This window comes from Heptranchias perlo, chromosome 1 (genome assembly GCF_035084215.1).
Source record: "Heptranchias perlo isolate sHepPer1 chromosome 1, sHepPer1.hap1, whole genome shotgun sequence".
Classification (NCBI taxonomy): Eukaryota; Metazoa; Chordata; class Chondrichthyes; order Hexanchiformes; family Hexanchidae; genus Heptranchias; species Heptranchias perlo.
In genome coordinates, this window is record NC_090325.1 from 5,477,190 (window position 1) to 5,503,699 (window position 26,510).

Here is a 26,510-nt window from a genome sequence, read left to right on the forward strand (position 1 = left end):
CCTTAGAGAGGGTGCAGAAGAGATTTACTGGAATGGTACCAGGGATGAGGGACTTCAGTTCTGTGGAGAGACTGGGGAAGCTGGGATTGTTCTCCTTAGAACAGAGAAGGTTAAGGGGAGATTTGATTGAGGTGTTCAAAATCATGAGGGGTTTTGATAGAGTAAATAAGGAGGAACTGTTTCCAGTGGCAGAAGGGTCGGTAACCAGAGAACACAGATTTAAGGTGATCGGCAAAGAACCAGAGGGGGAGATGAGGAAGAAAAAATTTACGCAGCGAGTTGTGATGATCTGGAATGCGCTGCCTGAAAGGGCGGTGGAAGCAGATTCAATAATAACTTTCAAAAGGGAATTAGATATATACTTGAAAGGAAAAATTTGCAGGGCTCTGGGGAAAGAGCAGGGGGAGTGGGACTAATTGGATAGCTCTTTCAAAGAGCCGGCACAGACACGATGGACCGAATGGCCTCCTTCTGTGCTGTGTCATTCTATGATTCTACCACATTGCTGTTTGTGGGATCTTGCTGTGTGCAAATTGGCTGCCTGTTTCATACATTACAACAGTGACTACACTCCATCGCCTGTAAAGCGCGTTGGGACGTCCTGAAAGGCGCTATGTAAATGCAAGTTCCTTCTTTTTTTTAAATTAAGATTGCCAGCTTAGAAGACGCAGCGAGCGCTGCAGGATCCGATTAATCGATATAAGGACGGTCAGGGCAACTCCCCTGGATCTCTCTCACATGGGCTGGACTAGGAGCGAGCCAAGGACTGACTGCATTGGCGCAAATTAACCAGGAGGAGAATCAGAGGCAGGGGCCGGTCTGCCAGCGAGTGTGTGCAGAGAGAGAGAGAGAGAGAAAGGAGGAAAAGAGCAAGGGGAAGAGAAAAACAGAAAAGAGAGGGAGGGAGGGAAGGTGAAAAACGGGAAGACAGAGAGGGAGAGAAAGGAAAGGGTAAAAGAGCTAGTAGATAGAGAGGGAGAGGTAAGGAGATTACAAGTACCAGCCAGGGGCAGATGAGAGACACTCCGGCCAGCGGACAAGTGCCCCATTGACCCTCTCCGGCCCGCCTGAGCTCGGGAAAGATGCTGCGAGTCTTCGTTCTGGGTGCCGAGAGGCTGCAGATTTTAGAGGAAGATATCAGCGACGCTTACTGCACGGTGACCTTACAAGGTAAGGGCTGGGGAACACCAGCAGTCTCTCTCTCTGTCTCTCTCACTAACTGTCTCTGACTCACTAACTGTCTCTATCCCTGTCTCTCTGTCTCACTAACTCTATCTCACTAACTGTATCTCTGTCTCTGTCTCACTAACTGTCTCTGTCCCTGTCTCACTAATTGTCTCTGTCCCTGTCTCTATCTCACTAACTGTCTCTGTCTCTGTCTCACTAACTGTCTCTGTCTCTGTCTCACTAACTGTCTCTGTCTCTGTCTCACTAATTGTCTCTGTCTCACTAACTGTCTCTGTCTCTGTCTCTGTCTCACTAATTGTCTCTGTCTCACTAACTGTCTCTGTCTCTGTCTCACTAATTGTCTCTGTCTCACTAACTGTCTCTGTCTCTGTCTCACTAATTGTCTCTGTCTCACTAACTGTCTCTGTCTCTGTCTCTATCTCACTAACTGTCTCTGTCCCTGTCTCTGTCTCACTAACTGTCTCTGTCCCTGTCTCTGTCTCACTAACTGTCTCTGTCCCTGTCTCTGTCTCTGTCTCACTAATTGTCTCTGTCTCATTAACTGTCTCTGTTTCTGTCTCTGTCTCACTAACTGTCTCTGTCTCTATCTCACTAACTGTCTCTGTCTCTGTCTCTATTTCACTAACTGTCTCTGTCCCTGTCTCTATCTCACTAACTGTCTCTGTCCCTGTCTCTGTCTCACTAAGTGTCTCTGTCCCTGTCTCTATCTCACTAACTGTCTCTGTCCCTGTCTCTATCTCACTAACTGTCTCTGTCCCTGTCTCTATCTCACTAACTGTCTCTGTCCCTGTCTCTGTCTCACTAACTGTCTCTGTCCCTGTCTCTGTCCCTGTCTCTGTCTCTGTCTCACTAATTGTCTCTGTCTCTGTCTCTGTCTCTATCTCACTAACTGTCTCTGTCCCTGTCTCTGTCTCTGTCTCACTAATTGTCTCTGTCTCACTAACTGTCTCTGTTTCTGTCTCTGTCTCACTAACTGTCTCTGTCTCACTAACTGTCTCTGTCTCACTAACTGTCTCTGTCCCTGTCTCTGTCTCTGTCTCACTAACTGTCTCTGTCTCTGTCTCACTAACTGTCTCTGTCCCTGTCTCTGTCTCTGTCTCTGTCACACTAACTGTCTCTGTTTCTGTCTCTGTCTCTGTCTCACTAACTGTCTCTGTCCCTGTCTCTGTCTCTGTCTCTATCTCACTAACTGTCTCTGTCCCTGTCTCTGTCTCTGTCACACTAACTGTCTCTGTTTCTGTCTCTGTCTCTGTCTCACTAACTGTCTCTGTCTCACTAACTGTCTCTGTCCCTGTCTCTGTCTCTGTCTCACTAACTGTCTCTGTCTCTGTCTCACTAACTGTCTCTGTCCCTGTCTCTGTCTCTGTCTCTGTCACACTAACTGTCTCTGTTTCTGTCTCTGTCTCTGTCTCACTAACTGTCTCTGTCCCTGTCTCTGTCTCTGTCTCTATCTCACTAACTGTCTCTGTCCCTGTCTCTGTCTCTGTCACACTAACTGTCTCTGTTTCTGTCTCTGTCTCTGTCTCACTAACTGTCTCTGTCCCTGTCTCTGTCTCTGTCTCTATCTCACTAACTGTCTCTGTCCCTGTCTCTGTCTCTGTCACACTAACTGTCTCTGTTTCTGTCTCTGTTTCTGTCTCTGTCTCTGTCTCTGTCTCACTAACTGTCTCTGTCCCTGTCTCTGTCTCTATCACACTAACTGTCTCTGTTTCTGTCTCTGTCTCTATCCCACTAACTGTCTCTGTCTCTGTCTCTATCTCACTAACTGTCTCTGTCCCTGTCTCTGTCTCTGTCACACTAACTGTCTCTGTTTCTGTCTCTGTCTCTATCCCACTAACTGTCCTTGATCTTTTACAGTGATTAACATTGAAGGTACCGGGTCCGCCCAGCTCAGTACAGCCTGAGAGCTCGGGCCAGCGCACAGACCCGAGTGCTAATGGGGTGGAAGGCTGTTGCGGATTATTTCTGATGTTAAATATAGATGCGATCCGGTTACAGAGCAGACGGCTGGACATCAAATGATGATTTAAAATTAACAGGGGCAGTCTCTGCATTCAGCATTGAAGTTTTTGTGGATGTTTGTAACTTTAAAGGAAAGGTGATATTTGACTCTGTCTATCAGGTCTGATGCATCTCTCCCTATCTCACTCTGTCTATCTCTATATTTCTGGATCGGTCTAGAGGTATCTGTCTATCTATCCCTCTGTATTCTGTCTATATCCCTGTCTGTCTGTCTGTCTATGCGTAGGCCTGTCCCTCTCTCTGTGCAATCATGTCGCTCTCTTTATGTCTGTAGGTATGTATCATAGCGTCATAGTAGGTACAGCAAAGGAGGAGGCCATTTGGCCCATCGTGCCTGTGCCGGCTCTTTGGAAGATCTATCCAATTACTCTCACTCCCCTGCTCTTTCCCCCATAGCCCTGAAAATTTTGCCCCTTCAAGTATTTATCCAATTTTCGCCTCCAAGTCACACACCATCCCGACTTGGAAATATATCGGCCGTTCCTTCATCGTCACTGGGTCAAAATCCTGGAACTCCCTTCCTAACAGCACTGTGGGAGAACCGTCACCACACGGACTGCAGCGGTTCAAGAAGGCGGCTCACCACCACCTTCTCAAGGGCAATTAGGGATGGGCAATAAATGCCGGCCTCGCCAGTGATGCCCACATCACATGAACGAATAAAAAAAAATCCCTTTTGAAAGTTACTATTGAATCTGCTTCCACCACCCTTTCAGACAGCGCATTCCAGATCATCACAACTCGCTGTGTAAAAAAATGTTTCCTCGTGTCTCCTCTGGCCCTTTTGCCGATCACCTTAAATCTGTGTCCTCTGGTTACCAACCCTTCTGCCACTGGAAACAATTTCTCCTTATTTACTCTATCAAAACCCTTCATGATCCTGTACATCTCTACCAAATCTCCCCTTAACCTTCCCTGCTCTAAGGAGAACAATCCCAGCTTCTCCAGTCTCTCCATGAAACTGATGCCTCATCCCTATCACCATTCTAATAAATCTGAATGTCTTGCTTTCTCTGTATGTAGGTATGTCTCTCTCTCTCTGTAGGTATCTCTCTTCCTCTCTCTGTCTGTCTTTCTGTATGTAGGTATGTCGCACTCTTTCTCTGTATGTAGGCATCTCTTTCTTGCTCTCTCTCTGTATGTAGATATGTACCTTTCTCTGTCTCTCTCCTTTCCTCTGTATGTAAGTATCTTTTTCTCTCGCTCTTCCTGTGTATGTCTGTCTGTCTGTTTGTCTCTCTCTGTATTTAAGTATCTCATTCTCTCGCTGTAATTTTAGGTATGTGCCTCTCTCTCTGTTTGTAGGTATGTCTCTCTCTCTCTGTGTAAGTATCTTTCTTTCTCTCTGTATGTATCTCTCTCTTTCGCTCTCTTTCTGTTTGTAGGTATGTCTCTTTCTCTCTCTGTGTTTGTAGGTATGTCTCTCTCTCTCTGTTTGTAGGTATGTCTCTCTCTCTCTCTGTAGGTATGTCTCTCTCTCAGTATGATAGTGTCTCTTTCTCTCGCTCTCTCTGTATGTAGGTATGTCTCTCTCTCTCTCTCTGTGTTTGTCGGTATGTCTCTCTCTCTCTGTGTAAGTATCTCTTTCTCTCTGTATGTAGGTACAAGTTTATCTGTGTATCTGTCTGTCTCCACAGTATGTGGGATAGTCCAGTCTGAGAATGGTTGATCTTGACATTAGACAGCAGCTGCCCGCAACAGATCATATCACATGACCATAGTCTTTGCTGTGTTGGCTCTGACGCTCTCACTTTGTAACATTAACTGTGGAGCTATCAGTGAGAAGCACTCCTTCACAATCCATCGGAGACTGCATGGACAAGGGGAACATCGTCGTCACATGAAATATAAAGGCTGCAACTATCATAAATTTCATGTGTGAGAATGTTGCCGTTAAAGTTTTGAGAAGTGTTTGCACGCTGGAGTTTTCTATAACATGACGGAATTCTTTTGTTCTGTTTGGAAGAAGCGACAGGCAGTGCAGGAATCCTCCGGGAGTGTGGCACTCACACATCGGTTTTCAGTACTGATCATCGGTGAGAGTGACGACACCTCGGGGGAGTGCAGTCTAGAGCACATCCACGGCACTGTGAGGCAAGTGACTGCACAGGGGGGCACAAGGAAGTCTAGAAATGCAGTTGTCATGGGGGATTTGATTGTCGGCGGGATGGACAGGCGTTTCTGCAACTGCAGACGTGAATCTCGCATGGCAAGCTGCCTCCCTGGTGCCAGGGTAAAGGATATCACTGGAGAGGGGGGGCAGAACTCTTTGAGGGGGGTAGGGGAGAAGCCAGAAGTCGTGGTCCATGTGGGAATCAATGACGTAGGGTCGAGGTTGTACGGTCAGAGTTTCAGGAGCTAGGGAGGAAATTAAAAAGTAGGACCTCAATAATAATCTCTTGGTAACTCTCATTGTCATGTGCTAGTGAGTATAGGAGCAGTAAGACCAGACAGGTTAATGTATGGCTGGAGAAATGGTGCAGGAGAGAGGGCTTCAGATTCCGGGGGCATTGGGACCAGTTCTGGGGCAGGAGGGACCCGTACAAGATGGACGGGATGCACCTCAACAGAGCTGGGTCCGATGTTTTTTGCTGTTTAATGCTGTGGGGGAGGGTTTTAACTAATTTGGCAGAGGGAGGGGAACCAGGATGTCTCATCAGAGAGGAGAAACAAGATGCAAACTGGGAGAGGCAAACAGCATTAGAGTAGGGAGTAGTCTGGAAATAGGAGGGATCAGACAGGGGAGAAATACAAGGCACACTAAGGTGGGTTTGATGTGTATGTGTGTAAATGCACGGAGTGTGGTAAATAAGGTTGATGAGCTGCAGGCACAAGTTGCCACATGGGACTATGATATAGTGGCAATAACAGAGTCCTGGTTCAAAGAAGGGGAGGATTGGGTATTTAATATTCCTGGCTACAATGTATTCAGGAATCATAGAGTCATAGAAAAGTTACAGCATGGAAGGAGGCCATTCGTCCCATCGAGTCCACGCTGGCTCTATGCAAAAGCAATCCAGCTAGTCCCACTCCCCCGCCCTTTCCCCGTAGCCCTGCAAATTTTTTCCTTTCAAGTATTTATCCAGTTCCCTTTTGAAGGCCATGATTGAATCTGCCTCCACCACCCCCTCGGGCAGCGCATTCCAGATCCGAACCACTCGCTGTGTAACAAAGTTTTTCCTCATGTCACCTGTGGTTCTTTTGCCAATCACCTGAAATCTATGTCATCTGGTTCTTGATCCTTCCACCAATGGGAACAGTTTCTCTCTATCTACTCTGTCTAGACCCTTCATGATTTTGAATACCTCGATCAAATCTCCTCGCAACCGTCTCTGTTCCAAGGAGAACAACCCCAGCTTCTCCAGTCTATCCACGTAACTAAAGTCCCTCATCCCTGGAATCATTCCAGTAAATCTCTTTTGCACCCTCTCTAAGGCCTTCACATCTTTCCTAAAGTGCGGTGCCCAGAACTGGACACAATACTCCAGTTGTGGCCGAACCAGTGTTTTATAAAGGTTCACATGACTTCCAAACTTTTGTACTCTATGCCTCTATTTATAAAGTGGAGATGCCGGTGATGGACTGGGGTTGACAATTGTAAACAATTTTACAACACCAAGTTATAGTCCAGCAATTTTATTTTAAATTCACAAGCTTTCGGAGGCTTCCTCCTTCCTCAGGTGAACGATGTGAAAATGATTTTCACATCGTTCACCTGACGAAGGAGGAAGCCTCCAAAAGCTTGTGAATTTAAAATAAAATTGCTGGACTATAACTTGGTGTTGTAAAATTGTTTACAATCTATTTATAAAGCCCAGGATCTCGTATGCTTTTTTAACCGCTTTCTCAACCTGCCCAGCCACCTTCAACGATTTGTGCACATATACCCCCAGATCTAATGGAATGCTGGCCTTTATATCTAGAGGACTGGAGTACAAGGGGGCAGAAGTTATGCTGCAGCTATACAAAACCCTGGTTAGACCGCACCTGGAGTACTGTGAGCCGTTCTGGGCACCGCACCTTCGGAAGGACATATTGGCCTTGGAGGGAGTGCAGCGTAGGTTTACTAGAATGATACCCGGACTTCAAGGGTTAAGTTACAAGGAGAGATTATACAAATTGGGGTTGTATTCTCCAGAGTTTCGAAGGTTAAGCGGTGATCTGATCGAAGTTTATAAGATATTAAGGGGAACGGATAGGGTGGATAGAGAGAAACTATTTCCACTGGTTGGGGATTTTAGGAGTAGGGGTCACAGTCTAAAAATTAGAGCCAGACCTTTCAGGAGTGAGATTAGAAAACATTTCTACACACAAAGGGTGGTAGAAGTTTGGAACTCTCTTCTGCAAATGGCAATTGATACTAGCTCAATTGCTAAATTTAAATCTGAGATAGATAGCTTTTTGGCAACCAAAGGTATTAAGGGATATGGGCCAAAGGCAGGTATATGGAGCTAGATCACAGATCAGCCATGATCTTATCAAATGGCGGAGCAGGCATGAGGGGCTGAATGGCCTACTCCTGTTCCTATGTTCCTATCTCTTTGTTCCTGTGCCCCTTTTAGAGTTGTGCCCTCTAGTTTATATTGCCTCTTTTCGTTCTTCCTACTGAAATGTATCACTTCGCATTTTTCTACGTTAAATTTCATTTGCCACGTGTCCGCCCATGCCACCAACCTGTCTATATCCTCTTGAAGTCCATCACTATCCTCCTCACTGTTCGCTACCCTTTCAAGTCTTGTGTCATCTGCAAATTCTGAAATTGTGCCCTGTACACCCAAGGTCAAGTCATTAATATATATCAAGAAAAGCAGTGGTCACAGCACTGACCCTGAGGGAACACCACTGTACACCTCCCTCAGATTTGAAAAACAACCGTTCACCACTACTCTCTGTATCCTGTCCCTTCACCAATTCTGTATCCATGTTGCTACTGCCCCCTTTATTCCATTGGCCGCAGCCTTGATGATAAGCCTACCGTGCGGCACTTTATCAAACGCCTTTTGAAAGTCCATATACGTTAAATCAACTGCATTGCCCTCATCTACCCTCTCTGTTACCTCATCAAAAAACTCTATCAGGTTAGTTAACCACGATTTGCCTTTAACAAATCCGTGCTAGCTTTCCCTAATCAATCCACACTTGTTCAAGTGACTGTTAATTCTGTCCCGGATTATCATTTCTAAAAGTTTCCCCACCACCGAGGTTAAACTGACTGGCCTATAGTTGCTGGGTTTATCCTTACACCCTTTTTTGAACAAGCGTGTAACATTTGCAATTCTCCAGTCCTCTGGCACCATCCTCTTGTCTACGGAGAAAAAGGGAAGGAAAAATTAAGGTGGGATTGGCAGTATTTATCAATGATACTGTTACAGTCCTGGAAAGAGATGGTGTGCTTGAGGGTTTAAAGATAGAATCTATTTGGTTAGAGTTAAGGAGCAGAAGAAGTGCTGTTCTGCTGCTGGGTCTGTTCTATAGATCACCAAATAGTGGGAATGGGGGACTTCAATCATCCTAATATAGACCGAAAAAAAAGTGTGAAGGGCAAAGACGGGGAGGAATTCCTGAAAAGTGTCCAGGTGAACTTTCTTGATCAGTGTGTTTCCAGCCCAACGAGGAAGGAAGCAGTGCTGGGTCTAATTTGGGGAATGAAGTGGGGCAGGTGGAGCATGTTTCAGTGGGGGAGCATTTTGGGAAACAGTGATCACAATATCAATGGTTTAAGAGTAGTTATGGAAACGGGCAAGGAAAAATCAATGGTGAAGATACTCAACTGGAAGAGGGCTAATTTCAGTGAGTTGAAAAGGGATCTTGCCCAGGTAGATTGAAAACAAAGATTGGCAGGTGAAACAGTAAATGAGCGATGGGAGGCCTTCAAGGAGGAGTTAGTTCGGGTACAGAGCAGACACATCCCTATCGGGGGGAAAGGAAAGGCATCCAAAGCTAGAGCTTCCTGGATGACCATGGAAATTGTGATTAAAATGAAACAGAAAAAGGAGGTTTATGACAAATGTTAGGTTCATATACAGTAGAGAATCAAGCTGAAGACAGAGAGTGCAGAGGAGAACTGAAAAAGGAAATAAGAGGGGCAAAGAGAAAGTTTGAGAAAAGATAGCGGGTAACATAAAAGGAAACACTGAAATCTTTTATAAAAATATAAAGAGTAAAAGAATAGTCAAAGGAAAGATGGGGCAGATTAAGGACCAAAAGGGGGGATCTTCTTGTGGAGGTTGAGGGCATGGCTGAGGTACTGAATTAATACGTTGCATCGTCTTCAGGAAAGGAATAGGTGGTAGAGATATTGGATAGGATAAAAATAGATAAAGAGGAGGTACTAAAACGGCTGGCAGCACTCAAAGTCGAAAAGTCACCCGGTCCAGATGGGATGCATCCGAGGTTACTGAGAGAAGTAAGGGTGGAAATTGCGGAGGGTCTGGCCACAATCTTCCAATCCTCCTTAGAAATGGGAGCGTTGCCAGAGAATGGAGTATTGAAAATGTTACACCCACTGTTCAAAGAAGGGGAGAGGGATAAACCCGGCAATCAGCCTATCGTCGGTTGTAGGGAAACTTTTAGAGAAAATAACCCGGGAAAAAAATTCATTGTCACTTGGAAGAACAAATAATCATAGAATCATAGAAAGGTTACAGCACGTAAGGAGGCCATTCAGCCCATTGGCTCTATGCAAGAACAATCCAGCTAGTCCCACTCCCCCACCCTATCCCCGTAGCCCTGCACTTTTTTTTGTTTCAAGTACTTATCCAGTTCCCTTTTGAAGGCCATGATTGAATCTGCCTCCACCACCCCCTCGGGCAGTGCATTCCAGATCATAACCACTCGCTGTGTAAAAAAGTTTTTCCTCATGTCACCTTTGGTTCTTTTGCCAATCACCTTAAATCTATGTCCTCTGGTTCGTGACTCTTTCACCAATGGGAACAGTTTCTCTCTATCTACTCTGTCCAGACCCTTCATGATTTTGAATACCTCGATCAAATCTCCTCTCAACCGTCTCTGTTCCAAGGAGAACAACCCCAGCTTCTCCAGTCTATCCACGGAACTAAAGTCCCTCATCCCTGGGATTATTATAGTAAATCTCTTCTGCACCCTCTCTAAGGCCTTCACATCTTTCCTGAAGTGCGGTGCCCGGAACTGGACACAATACTCCAGTTGAGGCAGAACCAGTGTTTTATAAAGATTCATCATGACTTCCTCGCTTTTGTACTCTATGCCTCTATTTATAAAGCCCAGGATCCCATATACTTTTTTAACCGCTTTCTCAACCTGCCCTGCCACCTTCAATGATTTGTGTACATATACCCCCAGATCTCTCTGCTCCTGTACCCCTTTTAGAATTGTGCCCTCTGGTTTATATTGCCTCTCCTCATTTTTCCTACCGAAATGCATCACTTCGCATTTTTTCTGCATTAAATTCCATCTGCCACGTGTCCGCCCATGCCACCAGCCTGTCTATATCCTCTTGAAGTCTATCACTGTCCTCCTCACTGTTCACTACACTTCCAATTTTGTGTCATCTGCAAGTTTTGAAATTGTGCCCTGTACACCCAAGTCCAAGTCATTAATATATATCAAGAAAAGCAGTGGTCCCAGCACCGACCCCTGGGGAACACCACAGTACACCTATCCAGTCCAAAAAACAACCGTTCACCACTACTCTCTATTTCCTGTCATTTAGCTAATTCCGTATCCATGTTGCTACTGCCCCCCTCATTCCATGGGCCGCAATCTTAACAGCAAGCCTACCATGTGGTACTTTATCAAACGTTTTTTGAAAGTCCATACACACCACATCAACTGCATTGCCCTCATCTACCCTCTCTATTACCTCATCAAAAAATTCTATCAGGTCATTTAAACACGATTTGCCTTTAACAAATCCATGCTGGCTTTCCCTAATCAATTCACCCTTGTCCAAGTGACTGTTAATTCTGTCCCGGATTATCGATTCTAAAAGTTTCTCCACCACCAAGGTTAAACTGCGTGGCCTATAGTTGCTGGGTTTATCCTTACCCTTGTTCAAAAAAGGGTGTGAAGATAAACCCAGCATCTGGTTAATAAATACAGCCAATATGGACTTGTTGAAGACAAATCGTGTTTGACTAACTTAATTGAGTTCTTTGATGAACTAACGGAGAGGTTTGATGAGGGTAGTGCGGTTGATGTTGTGTATATGGACTTTCAAAAGGCATTTGATGAAGCACCACATAATAGACTTGTTAGTAAAATTAAAGCCCATGGGATTAAAGGGACAGTGGCAGTGTGGATACAAAATTGGCAAAGGGACAGAAAGCAGAGAGTAGTGGTGAACGGTTGTTTTTCAGACTGGAGGGAAGTTTACAGTGGTGTTCCCCAGGGGTCAGTATTAGGACCACTGCTCTTTTTGATATATATTAATGACCTGGACTTGGGTATAGAGGGCATAATTTCAAAGTTTTCAGATGACGTGAAACTCGGAAATGTAGTAAACAGTGAGGAGGATAGTAACAGACTTCAGGACATAGACAGACTGGTGAAATGGGCCGACACATGGCAGATGAAAATTAACACAGAGAAGTGTGAAGTGATGCATTTTGGTAGGAAGAATGAGGAGAGGCAATATAAATGAAATGGTATAATTTTAAAGGAAGTGCAGGAACAGAGAGACCTGGGGGTGTGTGTACACAAATCATTGAAGGTGGCAGGACAAGTTGAGAAAGCTGAAATTTAAAAAAAAGTTAATGGGATCATCGGGTATATTAATAGAGGCATAGAGTACAAAAGCAAGGAAATTATACTAAACCTTTATAAAACACTGGTTAGGCCTCAGCTGGAGTATTGTGTTCAATTCTGGGCACCACACTTTAGGAAGGATATCAAGGCCTTAGAGAGGGTGCAGAGGAGATTTACTAGAATGGTGCCAGGGGTGAGGGACATCAGTTATGTGGAGAGATTGGAGAAGCTGGGATTGTTCTCCTTAGAGCAGAGAAGGTTAAGGGGAGATTTGATAGAGGTGTTCAGAATCATTATAAACTAAAGGATACAATTCTAAAGGGGGTGCAGGAACAGAGAGATCTGGGGGTATATGTGCACAAATTGTTGAAGGTGTCAGGGCAGGTTGAGAAACTGTTTTAAAAAAGCATACGGGATCCTGGGCTTTATAAATAGAGGGTAGCCATGATGTGGAGATGCCGGTGATGGACTGGGGTTGACAATTGTAAACAATTTTACAACACCAAGTTATAGTCCAACGATTTGGACAATCGTTGGACTATAACTTGGTGTTGTAAAATTGTTTACAATTTATAAATAGAGGCATAGAGTACAAAAGTATGGAAGTCATGACGAACCTTTATAAAACACTGGTTTGACCACAACTGGAGTATTCTGTCCAGGATGTCAAGGCCTTAGAGAGGGTGCAGAAGAGATTTCCTAGAATGATTCCAGGGATGAGAGACTTTAGTTACGTGGATAGACTGGAGAAGCTGGGGTTGTTCTCCTTGGAACAGAGATGGTTGTGAGGAGATTTGATCGAGGTATTCAAAATCATGAAGGGTATAGACAGAGTAGATAGAGAGAAACTGTTCCCATTGGCGGATGATTCAAGAGCCAGAGGGCATAGATTTAAGGTGATTGGCAAAAGAACCAAAGGTGACATGAGGAAAAACCTTTTTACACAGCGAGTGGTTATGATCTGGAATGCACTGCCCGAGGGGGTGGTGGAGGCAGATTCAATCATGGCCTTCAAAAGGGAACTGGATAATTACTTGAAAGGAAAAAATATGTATGGCTACGGGGATAGGGCGGGGGAGTGGGACTAGCCAGATTGCTCTTGCATAGAGCTAGCGTGGACTCGATGGGCCAAATGGCCTCCTTGCGTGCTGTAACCTTTCTATGATTCTATGAAATATTTGAATGGTAAAAATTTACAAAGCTATGGGGAAAGGGCAGAGGAATGGAATGAATTGGAGAGCTGCACCAATGGGCTGGCATAGGCATGATGGGTCAAATGGCCTCCTTCTGTGCTGCATCATTCTATGATTCTATGCACTTTTTTTCTCTCTGTCTCTGAACTGTCCTGCAGTCATTTTATTTTGTGCACCTCCATTATGCGCCTGTCCCCCCCTCTCCCTCCCTCTTTCCTTGTGGGTCTGGGACTCTGGAATTCCAGTGTACGAACAGCTGTCGTCTGACATTCCTCTCTGATATTTGGGAGATGTTAGCCTGTGACTCCACTCAAATTGAGAGCAAAATTTGAGCTAAATGCATTAAACATCCATAAATGAGCATCTCGTGGTGTAATTTCAGATCAGTACATTTGAGGTGGAGAGAGTGGGGCAGTGGGATTAGTTTGAGATTGATGCAGGGCTATGGGGAGAGAGTGGGGCAGTGGGATTAGTTTTGGATTGATACAGGGCTATGGGGAGAGAGTGGGGCAGTGGGATTAGTTTGGGATTGATACAGGGCTATGGGGAGAGAGTGGGGCAGTGGGATTAGTTTGGGATTGATGCAGGGCTATGGGGAGAGAGCGGGGCAGTGGGATTAGTTTGAGATTGATACAGGGCTATGGGGAGACAGTGGGATTAGTTTTGAATTACTCCAGCAAAGAGCTGCCACAGACATGCGAGGACACCTTATCGAGGTACATAAGATATTCAGTGAGATAAGAAAGGTTAATCACCATTTTGAGTTAAACCAGGACTGCAGTGTAAGAGGACTCGGGGACACGAAGAGTGATCAATACCTGGGATGGTCTCTGAGCAGGGGAGTTGGGTCAAAAGCACTGGAGTCATTGAAGAGGCAGTGTGGTAGTGGAGTGGTTATGTTACTCAACTAATCATCCAAAGAACGGGAGTTCAAATCTCACCAAGGCAATTTGAGAATTTGAATTCAGTTTAAAAAAAATCTGGAAATAAGGAGCAGGTCTCAGTAAAAGTGACCGTGAAGCTGTCGGATTATCGTATAAAACCCAACAGGTTCACTGATGTCCCTTTAGGGAAGGAAACCTGCCGTCCTTACCCGGTCTGGGTTTATATGTGACTCCAGTCCCACACCAACGTGGTTGACTCTTAATTGCCCTCTGAAGAGGCCTGGCAAGGCACCCAGTTCTGTGAACCCACTAGCGGTTCAAGAAGAAGGCCCACCACCACCTTCTCAAGGCAACTAGAGATGGGCAATAAATGCCGGCCTTGCCAGTAACGCCCACAACAATGGACAAAACAAAACAGAAAGCATTAGCTTGTCAGTCCTGGAGAGTAAGAGAGGGAGTTAGTGGAAATTCTGAGGCTGCAGTTCCTGTGGAAGGAAGTTAACAGACTCCTAAAGTTGAGCAGCACTGGTTCTGTTACAATGCCCTCCCCTCTCCAACCTCCTCCTGAGCCTAGCATCATTAATCTGCATTTACTTCAAGGCAGTTCTAAAAAGCTCAGGGTTCAAACTCAGTTCACTCCAGTCTTGATCTCGCACAAAACCGGTAATTATGGAACCATATATAACAGTTAATTACAGTGCAAACCTTTCCAGTATCCTTTCATTAGATGTTCTATTTTTTGTCTGGCTGTTGATTGCTATCATAGCAACATAGGGATATAGAATCAGGAGTAGATCATTCAGCCTCTCGAGCCTGTTCCGCCATTCAATTTGATCATGGCTGATCTATATTTTAACTCCTTTAACCCTCCTTGGTTCTGTAACCCTTAATACCCTTGCCTACCAAAAATCTATCGATCTCAGTCTTGAAATTTTCAATTGACCCCCAGCCCCATCAGCTTTTTGGGGGAGAGAGTTCCAGATTTCCACTCCCCTTTGTGTGAAGAAGTGCTTCCTGACATCACCCCTGAATGGCCTAGCTCTAATTTTAAGGTTATGCCCCCCTGTCCTGTACTCGCCCACCAGAGGAAATAGTTTCTCTCAATCTACTCTATCAAATCCTTTATCATCATAAACATCTCAATCAGATCATCCCTTAACCTTCCATACTCAAGGGACTCAAGCCTAGTCTATGCAACCTGTCCTCATAATTTAACCCTCTTAGCCCCGGTATCATTCTGGTGATTCTGGTATCTATCCAATGGTCCTGTAAACTTGACCATCTTGACATGTTGTGGAGATGCCAGTGATGGACTGGGGTTGATAATTGTAAACAATTTTACAACACCAAGTTATTTGAATTTATTTGAAATTTCAAATAAAATCGTTGGACTATAACTTGGTGTTGTAAAATTGTTTACAATCTTGACATGTGAAAGGCCTTTTTGTAACGGTGCCGGATACAATTCAACCATTACAAGCAATATCGCCCTCATTCTCCGTGGCCAAATACCGTCACTGCTCCAGAATTATCCTCGAAGGCAAAGCAACCCCAAACCCCTCTCACAAACATTGCAAAAGAAGGCTAAGAAAAGGCTGTGAGGCCTAACGATATTCACCCTATCACCTACCGAGATAGCGCAACCCTCACCAATGCCTTTGTTACCACCAGACCCGACTCTTCCAATACTCCCCTGGCCGGCCTCCCATCTCCCACCCTCCATAAACTTGAGCTCATTCAAAACTCTGCTGCCCGTATCCTAACTCGCACCAAGTCCCGTTCACCCATCACCCCTCTGTGCTCGCTCACCTACATTGGCTCCCGGATTGGCAACGCCTCAGTTTTAAAATTCTCATCCTCATGTTCAAATCCCTCCGTGGCCTCACCCCTCCCTATCCCTGTAACCTCCTCCAGCCCTACAACTCTCTGAGATCTCTGCGCTCCTCCAATTCAGGCCTCTTGCACATTCCCGATTTTAATCGCTCCACCATTGGCGGCCGTGCCTTCAGCCGCTTAGGCCCTAAGCTCTGGAATTCCCTCCCTAAACCTCTCCGTCTCTCCACCTCTCTCTTCTCCTTTAAGACGCTCCTTAAAATCTACCTCTTTGACCAAGCTTTTGGTCACCTGTCCTAATATCTCCTTATGTGGCTCAATGTTAAATTTTGTCTGATAATCGCTCCTGTGAAGCATCTTGGGATGTTTTACTACGTTAAAGGTGCTGTATAAATGCAGGTTGTTGTTGTGTATTACACTCTTCAATCATTAATAACTCGGGTTGGGGGGGCGGGATGATGGTCAAAGCAAAGAAAAACAAACACCCTGTAGCCAATTTCAAGAGAAATTCTGGAAAATTCCATCATGTCGCTTTTGGACAACCTCCAGGGGACCATATTCTACCCATGATGCATCACAAAGTCAACTTAACTAATCCAAACGTCCCAATACACCCCAACACTCTCCTCCCTCAAGAACTTGTCATGTCTCTTTTTAAGGAGCTGCGATGTACCAATGCTCTGTCACCACCATCACCTCCTTTGACCTCCATCCATGGCCTCCTTCAGCTTCACCTCTAAAGCCAAGTGTGAGAATTACTTCATCTCCAAAATTAAGGCTATTCCCTCAGCTCCCTGCCCCTTAAGCCACGATCTCATTGAAAGCTAGTGGACAGGTACAAAAAGCAATCCAAAAGGCGAATGGAATGTTGGTCTTTATCTCAAGGGGGGCTGGGATACAAAGGGGAGGAGGTGATGCTTCAGTTGTACAGAGCCTTGATCAGATCCCCATCTGGAGAACTGTGTACAGTTCTGGGCACCGCACCTCAGGAAGGATATATTGGCTTTGGAGGGGGTGCAATGCAGATTCACCAGAATGATACCAGGGCTTAGAGGGTTAAATTATGAGGATGGGTTGCATAAGTATTGGCTTGTATTCCCTTGAGTATAGACGTGATCTGATCGAGGTGCTTAAAATGTTGAAAGGATTCGATAGGGTAGATACAGAGAAACTATTTCCTCTGGTGGGGGAATCAAGAACAAGGGGGCATAATCTTAAAATTAGAGCCAGGCCATCCAGGAGGAAAATCAGAAAGCACTTCTTCACTCAAAGGTTAGTAGGAATTTGGAATTCTCTGTCCCAAAAGTCTGTAAATGCTCGGACAATTGGAGCTTTCAAGATTGAGAGCGATGGATTTTTGTTAGGCAAGAGTATCAAGGGATATGGAGCAATGGTGTCCATCCAATACCATAACCATTAGGTGACCATACCCATGTGGTGAAGTGCCTTGGGATGTTTAGCTTGGTTGAAGCTGCGATAAAATTGAAAATTGTTGGTGGAGAGATCGTTCCTGGATTTATCTTTTCAATTACATTTAGTCTCTCATACATCTCTGTGAGGCCCTCTCAATTGTCTCCTGATAAACCTTTTGAAGTTCCCTTGCAGTTGCCTCCTTATGAGGTCCCTGCGTTCGAGACCCCTTAACTACTGCAAAGACTCTGTTTCTATCTATTTACTCTGTCCGATCCTTTCATAATTTTAAACATCTCTATCAAATTACCCCTTAAGGTATTAAGGGATATGGGCCAAAGGCGGGTATAATGGAGTTAGATCACAGATCAGCCATGATCTCATCAAATGGCGGAGCGGGCTGGAGGGGCTGAATGGCCTACTCCTGTTCCGATGTTCCGTAACCTCCCCCTTAACCTCCCCTGTTCTAATAAAGAGAGCACCAATTTTTCAAGTCTTCCTTTGTATTCAGCTACCCACTTCATCAAGCTTCGGTCAGTGGGTAACACTCTCGCCTCTGAAATCAGACTGTCGTGGGTTCAAGTCCCACTCCAGGGACTTGAGCACAAAATCCAGGCTGACACTCCCAGTGCAGTACTGACGGAGTGCCGCACTGTCGGAGGTGCCGTCTTTCAGATGAGACGTTAAACCGAGGCCCCGTCTGCCCTGTCAGGCGGATGTAAATGACCCCACTGCAGTATTTTGAAGGAGAGCAGGTGAGTTCTCCCCAGTGTCCTAGCCAATATTTATCCCTCAATCAGTGCCCTAAAACAGATTATTTGGTCATTATCACATTGCTGTTTGTGGGATCTTGCTGTGCACAAATTGGCTACTGCATTTCCTACATTACAACAGTGACTACACTTCAAAAGTACTTCATTGGCTGTAAAGTGCTTTGTGACACTCTGTTGGTTGTGAAAGGTGCTATATAAATGCAAGTTCTTTTATTTAGCGTTAATGGTTTATGCAGATCATACCAAGTTTAATAATTTTATGGTCACTGTCGATCAGGCGGCATTACTTCAGTTCCCAGTTTATATTGGGTGAAGTCCCCCCCTGAGTGTGACCTTGCTACTTGCACAGACCTTCCTCTCTTCACACTACACACTTCCAGTCAGACACTCTTGATGGGCAGCTTATCCTGTAATAATTAGTCTACTTCCTTCACCACTCACTGAGACAAGGAGCTTTCCCACCTCTGTTCCTCCCTTGTCTGCCCTTCCTGTTACAAGACTGGAATTATACTTCCTGACTACTCTAAACATTCATATCTCGAACTTATCTCCATTGTTGGGAAGTTAACCATGATTCAGAGAGGTGGACGTCATTTGTAGCTTTGTTGAGCGCTCCTCAACATCAACTGGACATGGTGAGTGTAGAATCTCCAAATACCCCAATATTAACTGGACATGGTGAGTGTAGAATCTCCAAATACCCCAATATTAACTGGACATGGTGAGTGTAGAATCTCCAAATACCCCAACATTAACTGGACATGGTGTGTGTAGAATCTCCAAATACCCCAACATTAACTGGACATGGTGTGTGTAGAATCTCCAAATACCCCAATATTAACTGGACATGGTGTGTGTAGAATCTCCAAATACCCCAATATTAACTGGACATGGTGAGTGTAGAATCTCCAAATACCCCAATATTAACTGGACATGGTGTGTGTAGAATCTCCAAATACCCCAATATTAACTGGACATGGTGAGTGTAGAATCTCCAAATACCCCAATATTAACTGGACATGGTGAGTGTAGAATCTCCAAATACCCCAACATTAACTGGACATGGTGTGTGTAGAATCTCCAAATACCCCAACATTAACTGGACATGGTGTGTGTAGAATCTCCAAATACCCCAATATTAACTGGACATGGTGTGTGTAGAATCTCCAAATACCCCAATATTAACTGGACATGGTGAGTGTAGAATCTCCAAATACCCCAATATTAACTGGACATGGTGAGTGTAGAATCTCCAAATACCCCAACATTAACTGGACATGGTGTGTGTAGAATCTCCAAATACCCCAATATTAACTGGACATGGTGAGTGTAGAATCTCCAAATACCCCAATATTAACTGGACATGGTGAGTGTAGAATCGCCAAATACCCCAATATTAACTGGACATGGTGTGTGTAGAATCTCCAAATACCCCAATATTAACTGGACATGGTGAGTGTAGAATCTCCAAATACCCCAATATTAACTGGACATGGTGAGTGTAGAATCTCCAAATACCCCAACATTAACTGGACATGGTGAGTGTAGAATCTCCAAATACCCCAATATTAACTGGACATGGTGAGTGTAGAATCTCCAAGTACCCCAATATTAACTGGACATGGTGTGTGTAGAATCTCCAAATACCCCAACATTAACTGGACATGGTGTGTGGAGAATCTCCAAATACCCCAACATTAACTGGACATGGTGTGTGTAGAATCTCCAAGTACCCCAATATTAACTGGACATGGTGTGTGTAGAATCTCCAAGTACCCCAACATTAACTGGACATGGTGTGTGTAGAATCTCCAAATACCCCAACATTAACTGGACATGGTGAGTGTAGAATCTCCAAATACCCCAATATTAACTGGACATGGTGAGTGTAGAATCTCCAAATACCCCAACATTAACTGGACATGGTGTGTGTAGAATCTCCAAATACCCCAACATTAACTGGACATGGTGAGTGTAGAATCTCCAAATACCCCAACATTAACTGGACATGGTGAGTGTAGAATCTCCAAATACCTCAACATTAACTGGACATGGTGAGTGTAGAATCTCCAAATACCCCAATATTAACTGGACATGGTGTGTGTAGAATCTCCAAATACCCCAATATTAACTGGACATGGTGAGTGTAGAATCTCCAAATACCTCAACATTAACTGGACATGGTGTGTGTAGAATCTCCAAATACACCAACATTAACTGGACATGGTGTGTGTGGAATCTCCAAATACCCCAATATTAACTGGACATGGTGAGTGTAGAATCTCCAAATACCCCAATATTAACTGGACATGGTGAGTGTAGAATCTCCAAATACCCCAACATTAACTGGACATGGTGTGTGTAGAATCTCCAAATACCCCAATATTAACTGGACATGGTGTGTGTGGAATCTCCAAATACCTCAACATTAACTGGACATGGTGAGTGTAGAATCTCCAAATACCCCAACATTAACTGGACATGGTGAGTGTAGAATCTCCAAATACTCCAATATTAACTGGACATGGTGAGTGTAGAATCTCCAAATACCCCAACATTAACTGGACATGGTGTGTGTAGAATCTCCAAATACCCCAATATTACCTGGACATGGTGTGTGTAGAATCTCCAAATACCCCAACATTAACTGGACATGGTGTGTGTAGAATCTCCAAATACCCCAACATTAACTGGACATGGTGAGTGTAGAATCTCCAAATACCCCAACATTAACTGGACATGGTGAGTGTAGAATCTCCAAATACCCCAATATTAACTGGACATGGTGAGTGTAGAATCTCCAAATACCCCAATATTAACTGGACATGGTGTGTGTAGAATCTCCAAATACCCCAATATTAACTGGACATGGTGTGTGTAGAATCTCCAAATACCCCAATATTAACTGGACATGGTGTGTGTAGAATCTCCAAATACCCCAATATTAACTGGACATGGTGAGTGTAGAATCTCCAAATACCCCAATATTAACTGGACATGGTGAGTGTAGAATCTCCAAATACCCCAATATTAACTGGACATGGTGAGTGTAGAATCTCCAAATACCCCAACATTAACTGGACATGGTGAGTGTAGAATCTCCAAATACCCCAATATTAACTGGACATGGTGTGTGTAGAATCTCCAAATACCCCAATATTAACTGGACATGGTGTGTGTAGAATCTCCAAATACCCCAATATTAACTGGACATGGTGAGTGTAGAATCTCCAAATACCCCAACATTAACTGGACATGGTGAGTGTAGAATCTCCAAATACCCCAATATTAACTGGACATGGTGAGTGTAGAATCTCCAAATACCCCAACATTAACTGGACATGGTGTGTGTAGAATCTCCAAATACCCCAATATTAACTGGACATGGTGTGTGTAGAATCTCCAAATACCCCAACATTAACTGGACATGGTGTGTGTAGAATCTCCAAATACCCCAATATTAACTGGACATGGTGAGTGAAGAATCTCCAAATACCCCAATATTAACTGGACATGGTGTGTGTAGAATCTCCAAATATCCCAATATTAACTGGACATGGTGAGTGTAGAATCTCCAAATACCCCAATATTAACTGGACATGGTGAGTGTAGAATCTCCAAATACCCCAATATTAACTGGACATGGTGTGTGTAGAATCTCCAAATACCCCAATATTAACTGGACATGGTGAGTGTAGAATCTCCAAATACCCCAATATTAACTGGACATGGTGAGTGTCGAATCTCCAAATACCCCAATATTAACTGGACATGGTGTGTGTAGAATCTCCAAATACCCCAATATTAACTGGACATGGTGAGTGTAGAATCTCCAAATACCCCAATATTAACTGGACATGGTGTGTGTAGAATCTCCAAATACCCCAATATTAACTGGACATGGTGAGTGTAGAATCTCCAAATACCCCAATATTAACTGGACATGGTGAGTGTAGAATCTCCAAATACCCCAATATTAACTGGACATGGTGAGTGTAGAATCTCCAAATACCCCAATATTAACTGGATATGGTGTGTGTAGAATCTCCAAATACACCAATATTAACTGGACATGGTGAGTGTAGAATCTCCAAATACCCCAATATTAACTGGACATGGTGTGTGTAGAATCTCCAAATACCCCAATATTAACTGGATATGGTGTGTGTTGAATCTCCAAATACCCCAATATTAACTGGATATGGTGTGTGTAGAATCTCCAAATACCCCAATATTAACTGGACATGGTGTGTGTAGAATCTCCAAATACCCCAATATTAACTGGACATGGTGAGTGTTGAATCTCCAAATACCCCAATATTAACTGGATATGGTGTGTGTAGAATCTCCAAATACCCCAATATTAACTGGACATGGTGTGTGGAATCTCCAAATACCCCAATATTAACTGGACATGGTGAGTGTAGAATCTCCAAATACCCCAATATTAACTGGATATGGTGAGTGTAGAATCTCCAAATACCCCAACATTAACTGGACATGGTGTGTGTAGAATCTCCAAATACACCAACATTAACTGGACATGGTGTGTGTTGAATCTCCAAATACCCCAATATTAACTGGACATGGTGTGTGTAGAATCTGTGAATCCCCCAACATTAACTGGACATGGTGAGTGTAGAATCTGTGAATCCCCCTATATTTAAGTCACCTTATTTACTCCCCACTATCCATGGAATACTTCCGTCCCTCACTCTTTCTCCCAATGTGCCTGCTCATTGTATATAGTTGATGACGAGTATTTGATGTGCCAGTTTGGCTGTGAATCAGCAGGTTGTGAGTACAGTTCCCACCCCAGAGCCTGGACTGACACTCCAGTGCTGCGCTGTGGGACTGCTGCACTGTCGGCGGTGCCATCCTGAGGATACGATTTTAAGCCGAGACCCCGTCTGTGTGATCAGGTGGATGTTGAAGAATCTCAGCGCTATTCGAATGTGAGCTGGGAGTTCTCCCGATGCCCTCGTCCATGTTCCCCCATCAATTAAAGCCACCAAAATCAGAAAAACTAATCATTCACCTTATTACTTATGGTGTCTAGAAGCACATTTTCAGGCAAAGGGTTGTTGAAATCTGGAACTCTCGCTGGGAGGCTGGAGGTCAATTGGAGCTTTCAAGACTAAGGCCGATTAGATTTTTGTTGGCTAAGGGTATCAAAGGACATGGAACAGAGGCGGGTGAAAGGGGGTGAGGCACAGATCAGCCTTGATCTGATTGAATGGCGGAGCAGGCCCGAGGGGCTGAATGGCTTCCTCCTGTTCCTATGTTAGTCATGATGTGGAGATGCCGGTGATGGACTGGGGTTGACAATTGTAAACAATTTTACAACACCAAGTTATAGTCCAGCAATTTTATTTTAAATTCACAAGCTTTCGGAGACTTCCTCCTTCCTCAGGTAAATGTTCAGATGTTCAGATCCTGAACATTTACCTGAGGAAGGAGGAAGTCTCCGAAAGCTTGTGAATTTAAAATAAAATTGCTGGACTATAACTTGGTGTTGTAAAATTGTTTACAACTGTTCCTATGTGTCAAAGATTATGGTCTGGCGGAGGATGGTGGAGGGGGACTTGGGTGGTAGAGGCAGGAAGACTGATTTGAAAGTGTTTTGCCAGCAGTGTAAGAACCTGTATTTAAAATGATACTCCCGTATAATTATATATTATCTTAAAAATCCTGCACATGTTATTCACTTGTCCACAAACCTTACATCGGTGTCACTAATTTGCGTTCCCCTTTTTATGTCAACACTTATCATAGAATCATTCGGCCCATCGTGCCTGTCATACTCTTTGAAAGAGCAATCCAATTAGTCCCACTCTTTCCCCATAGCCCTGAAAATTTTTCCTTTTCAAGTATTTATCCAATTCCTTTCTGAAAGTTATTATTGAATTTGCTTCCACCGCCCTTTCAGGCAGCGCATTCCAGATCATCACAACTCGCTGCGTTTTTAAAAAAGAAAATTCTCCTCATCTCCCCCATGGATTTTTTTTGCCAATTATCTTAAATCTGTGTCCCCTGGTTACCGAGCCTCCTTCCAGTGGAAAGAGTTTCTCCCTATCTATTCTATCCAAACCCCTCATATTTTGAACACCACAATTAAATCTCTCCATAATCTTCTCTGCTCTAAGGAGAACAATCCCAGCTTCTCCAGTGTCTCCACATAACGATTAGGTGAATGGGCAAAACTGTGGCAAATGGAATTCAATGTAGACAAATGTGAGGTCATCCACTTTGGATCAAAAAAGGATAGAACAGGGTACTTTCTAAATGGTAAAAAGTTAAAAACAGTGGATGTCCAAAGGGGACTTCGGGATTCAGGTACATAGATCATTGAAGTGTCATGAACAGGTGCAGAAAATAATCATTAAGGCTAATTGAATGTTGTCCTTTATATCGAGAGGACTAGAGTACAAGGGGGCAGAAGTTAAGCTGCAGCTATACAAAACCCTGGTTAGACCGCACCTGGAGTACTGTGAGCAGTTCTGGGCACCGCACCTTCGGAAGGACATATTGGCCTTGGAGGGAGTGCAGCGTAGGTTTACTAGAATGATACCCGGACTTCACGGGTTAAATTATGAGGAGAGATTACACAAATTGGGGTTGTATTCTCTAGAGTTTAGAAGGTTAAGGGGTGATCTGATCGAAGTTTATAAGATATTAAGGGGAACAGATAGGGTGGATAGAGAGAAACTATTTCCACTGGTTGGGGATTCTAGGAGTAGGGGGCACAGTCTAAAAATTAGAGCCAGACCTTTCAGGAGCGAGATTAGAAAACATTTCTACACACAAAGGGTTGTAGAAGTTTGGAACTCTCTTCTGCAAATGGCAATTGATACTAGCTCAATTGCTAAATTTAAATGTGAGATAGATAGGTTTTTGGCAATCAAAGTTATTAAGGGATATGGGCCAAAGGCAGGTATATGGAGTTAGATCACTGATCAGCCATGATCTTATCAAATGGCAGTGCAGGCACGAGGGGCTGAATGGCCTACTCCTGTTCCTATGTTCCTGTGTTTCCTATGTTCCTATAACTGAATTCCCCCATCCCTGGTATCATTCTAGTAAACCTCCTTTGCACTCCCTCCAAGGCCATGATATCCTTTCTAAAGTGCGGTGCCCAGAATTGGACAAAATACCTTAGCTGAGGTCTCAATATTGAAAATCTCTGTGTAAGCATTTATAACTGGGAAACACTATCCTTTATGTAAGCATTTTGTCTGCCTTTCACATGAGACGATAAACCGAGGCCCCATCTGTCCTCTCGGGTGGGCTGTAGAACATCCCATGGCACTATTTGAAGAAGATTAGGAGAATTCTCACCGGTGTCCTGGCCAATATTTATCCCTCAACCAACACTTAAAAACAGATGATCTAGCCATTTATCGCATTGCTGTTTGTGGGATCTTGCTCTGCGCAAAAATTGGCTGCCGCTTTTCACTACATTACAACAGTGACTACACTTCATTGGTTGCAAAGCACTTTGGGACATCCTGAGGTCGTGAAAGGCGCTATAGAAATGCAAATCTTTCTTTCTTTCTTTCACTATGTAATCATTTCACCGTTATAATTTGTTGATGAACCAATTAAATCACTTCAAAATGCTTTTTGAAAAAATTTTCATCTGCCATTTTTTTTCCTCAGTATCAGAAATTTCTAAAATCCGAAATAAGATTTTAAACAAAAATCAATTTAAAAAAAAATTACACGTTTCATGATAACATGGTTAAATGTACCCTCTGGCTCGGCAACACAATTGTCGTAAATGCCCCTGGGTTAGGGAGCAGAGGGGTCCCTGATCCTAATGGCAATTCAGTGACCCCCTGGTCGAGAGTGTGCGTGTCCACGTCCAGGGGACAGGATTGGGTGGTGTTGTGAGGCCTGCTGTGGGAGAATAGCCTCTTGACGCTCACCGTCTGGCCTCACACCGTGAAGAGGTGCTGGAGGCTCCTTGGGACCGATACCCCGGGATGGAGCCGATGCCTCAAGGAGAGGAGGGAGGGAGAGAGAAGAAAATGAGTACGGAGGAGAAGGAAAACCAGAATCAGGAATCTCAAGGGTTAATGAAGGTAGTTTCGATTCTTCCCAGTTATTTGGGAGGAGTCAGGATGAAACTCATTGCTAAGAGGCTGGGTGAACTGTTTCCCTTTAGAAAAAGGCATTAACGGCAACTCTTCCCCTGTGAGAGTCTCGGACAAGGGGCTGAAATTTAATTTCTCTCCATCGCTGTCAGACTGTGTGTGTGTGTGTGTGTGTGTGTGTGTGTGTCTTTTTTTGGATCTTATTTTGTTCACGGAACGGAATCCCACTCGAGTTGAAACATGCTGCGGTGCCTTGTGCATGCAGCCAGGAACCTTCCCAACGTGGAAAAGGGGAATAAGCACAGTGACCCAGTCGTGACTTTGAGCCTGAGAGGTAAGGAGAGCAGCTCTCGACACAGAAACTGAGCAGGAGAACAATCGAGTGGG

At 44.2% G+C, this 26,510-nt stretch overlaps 1 protein-coding gene across 5 annotated transcripts in view; it reads left to right on the forward strand.

The window, feature by feature from the left end:
- Positions 1 to 828: 828 nt before the first annotated feature.
- dysf (dysferlin, limb girdle muscular dystrophy 2B (autosomal recessive)) overlaps positions 829 to 26,510 on the forward strand; it is a 302,843-nt gene continuing 277,161 nt past the window's right edge. For 3 of the 5 annotated variants that reach the window (XM_067979392.1, XM_067979527.1, XM_067979518.1), the window contains exon 1: positions 26,295 to 26,457. In XM_067979392.1, coding sequence (XP_067835493.1) covers positions 26,364 to 26,457 — 94 coding nt within the window. In that variant the 5' untranslated portion in view covers positions 26,295 to 26,363. Of the gene's footprint in view, positions 1,171 to 26,293; positions 26,458 to 26,510 lie in introns of those variants that run through there. The other 2 variants (XM_067979452.1, XM_067979536.1) reach the window with 2 other exon arrangements.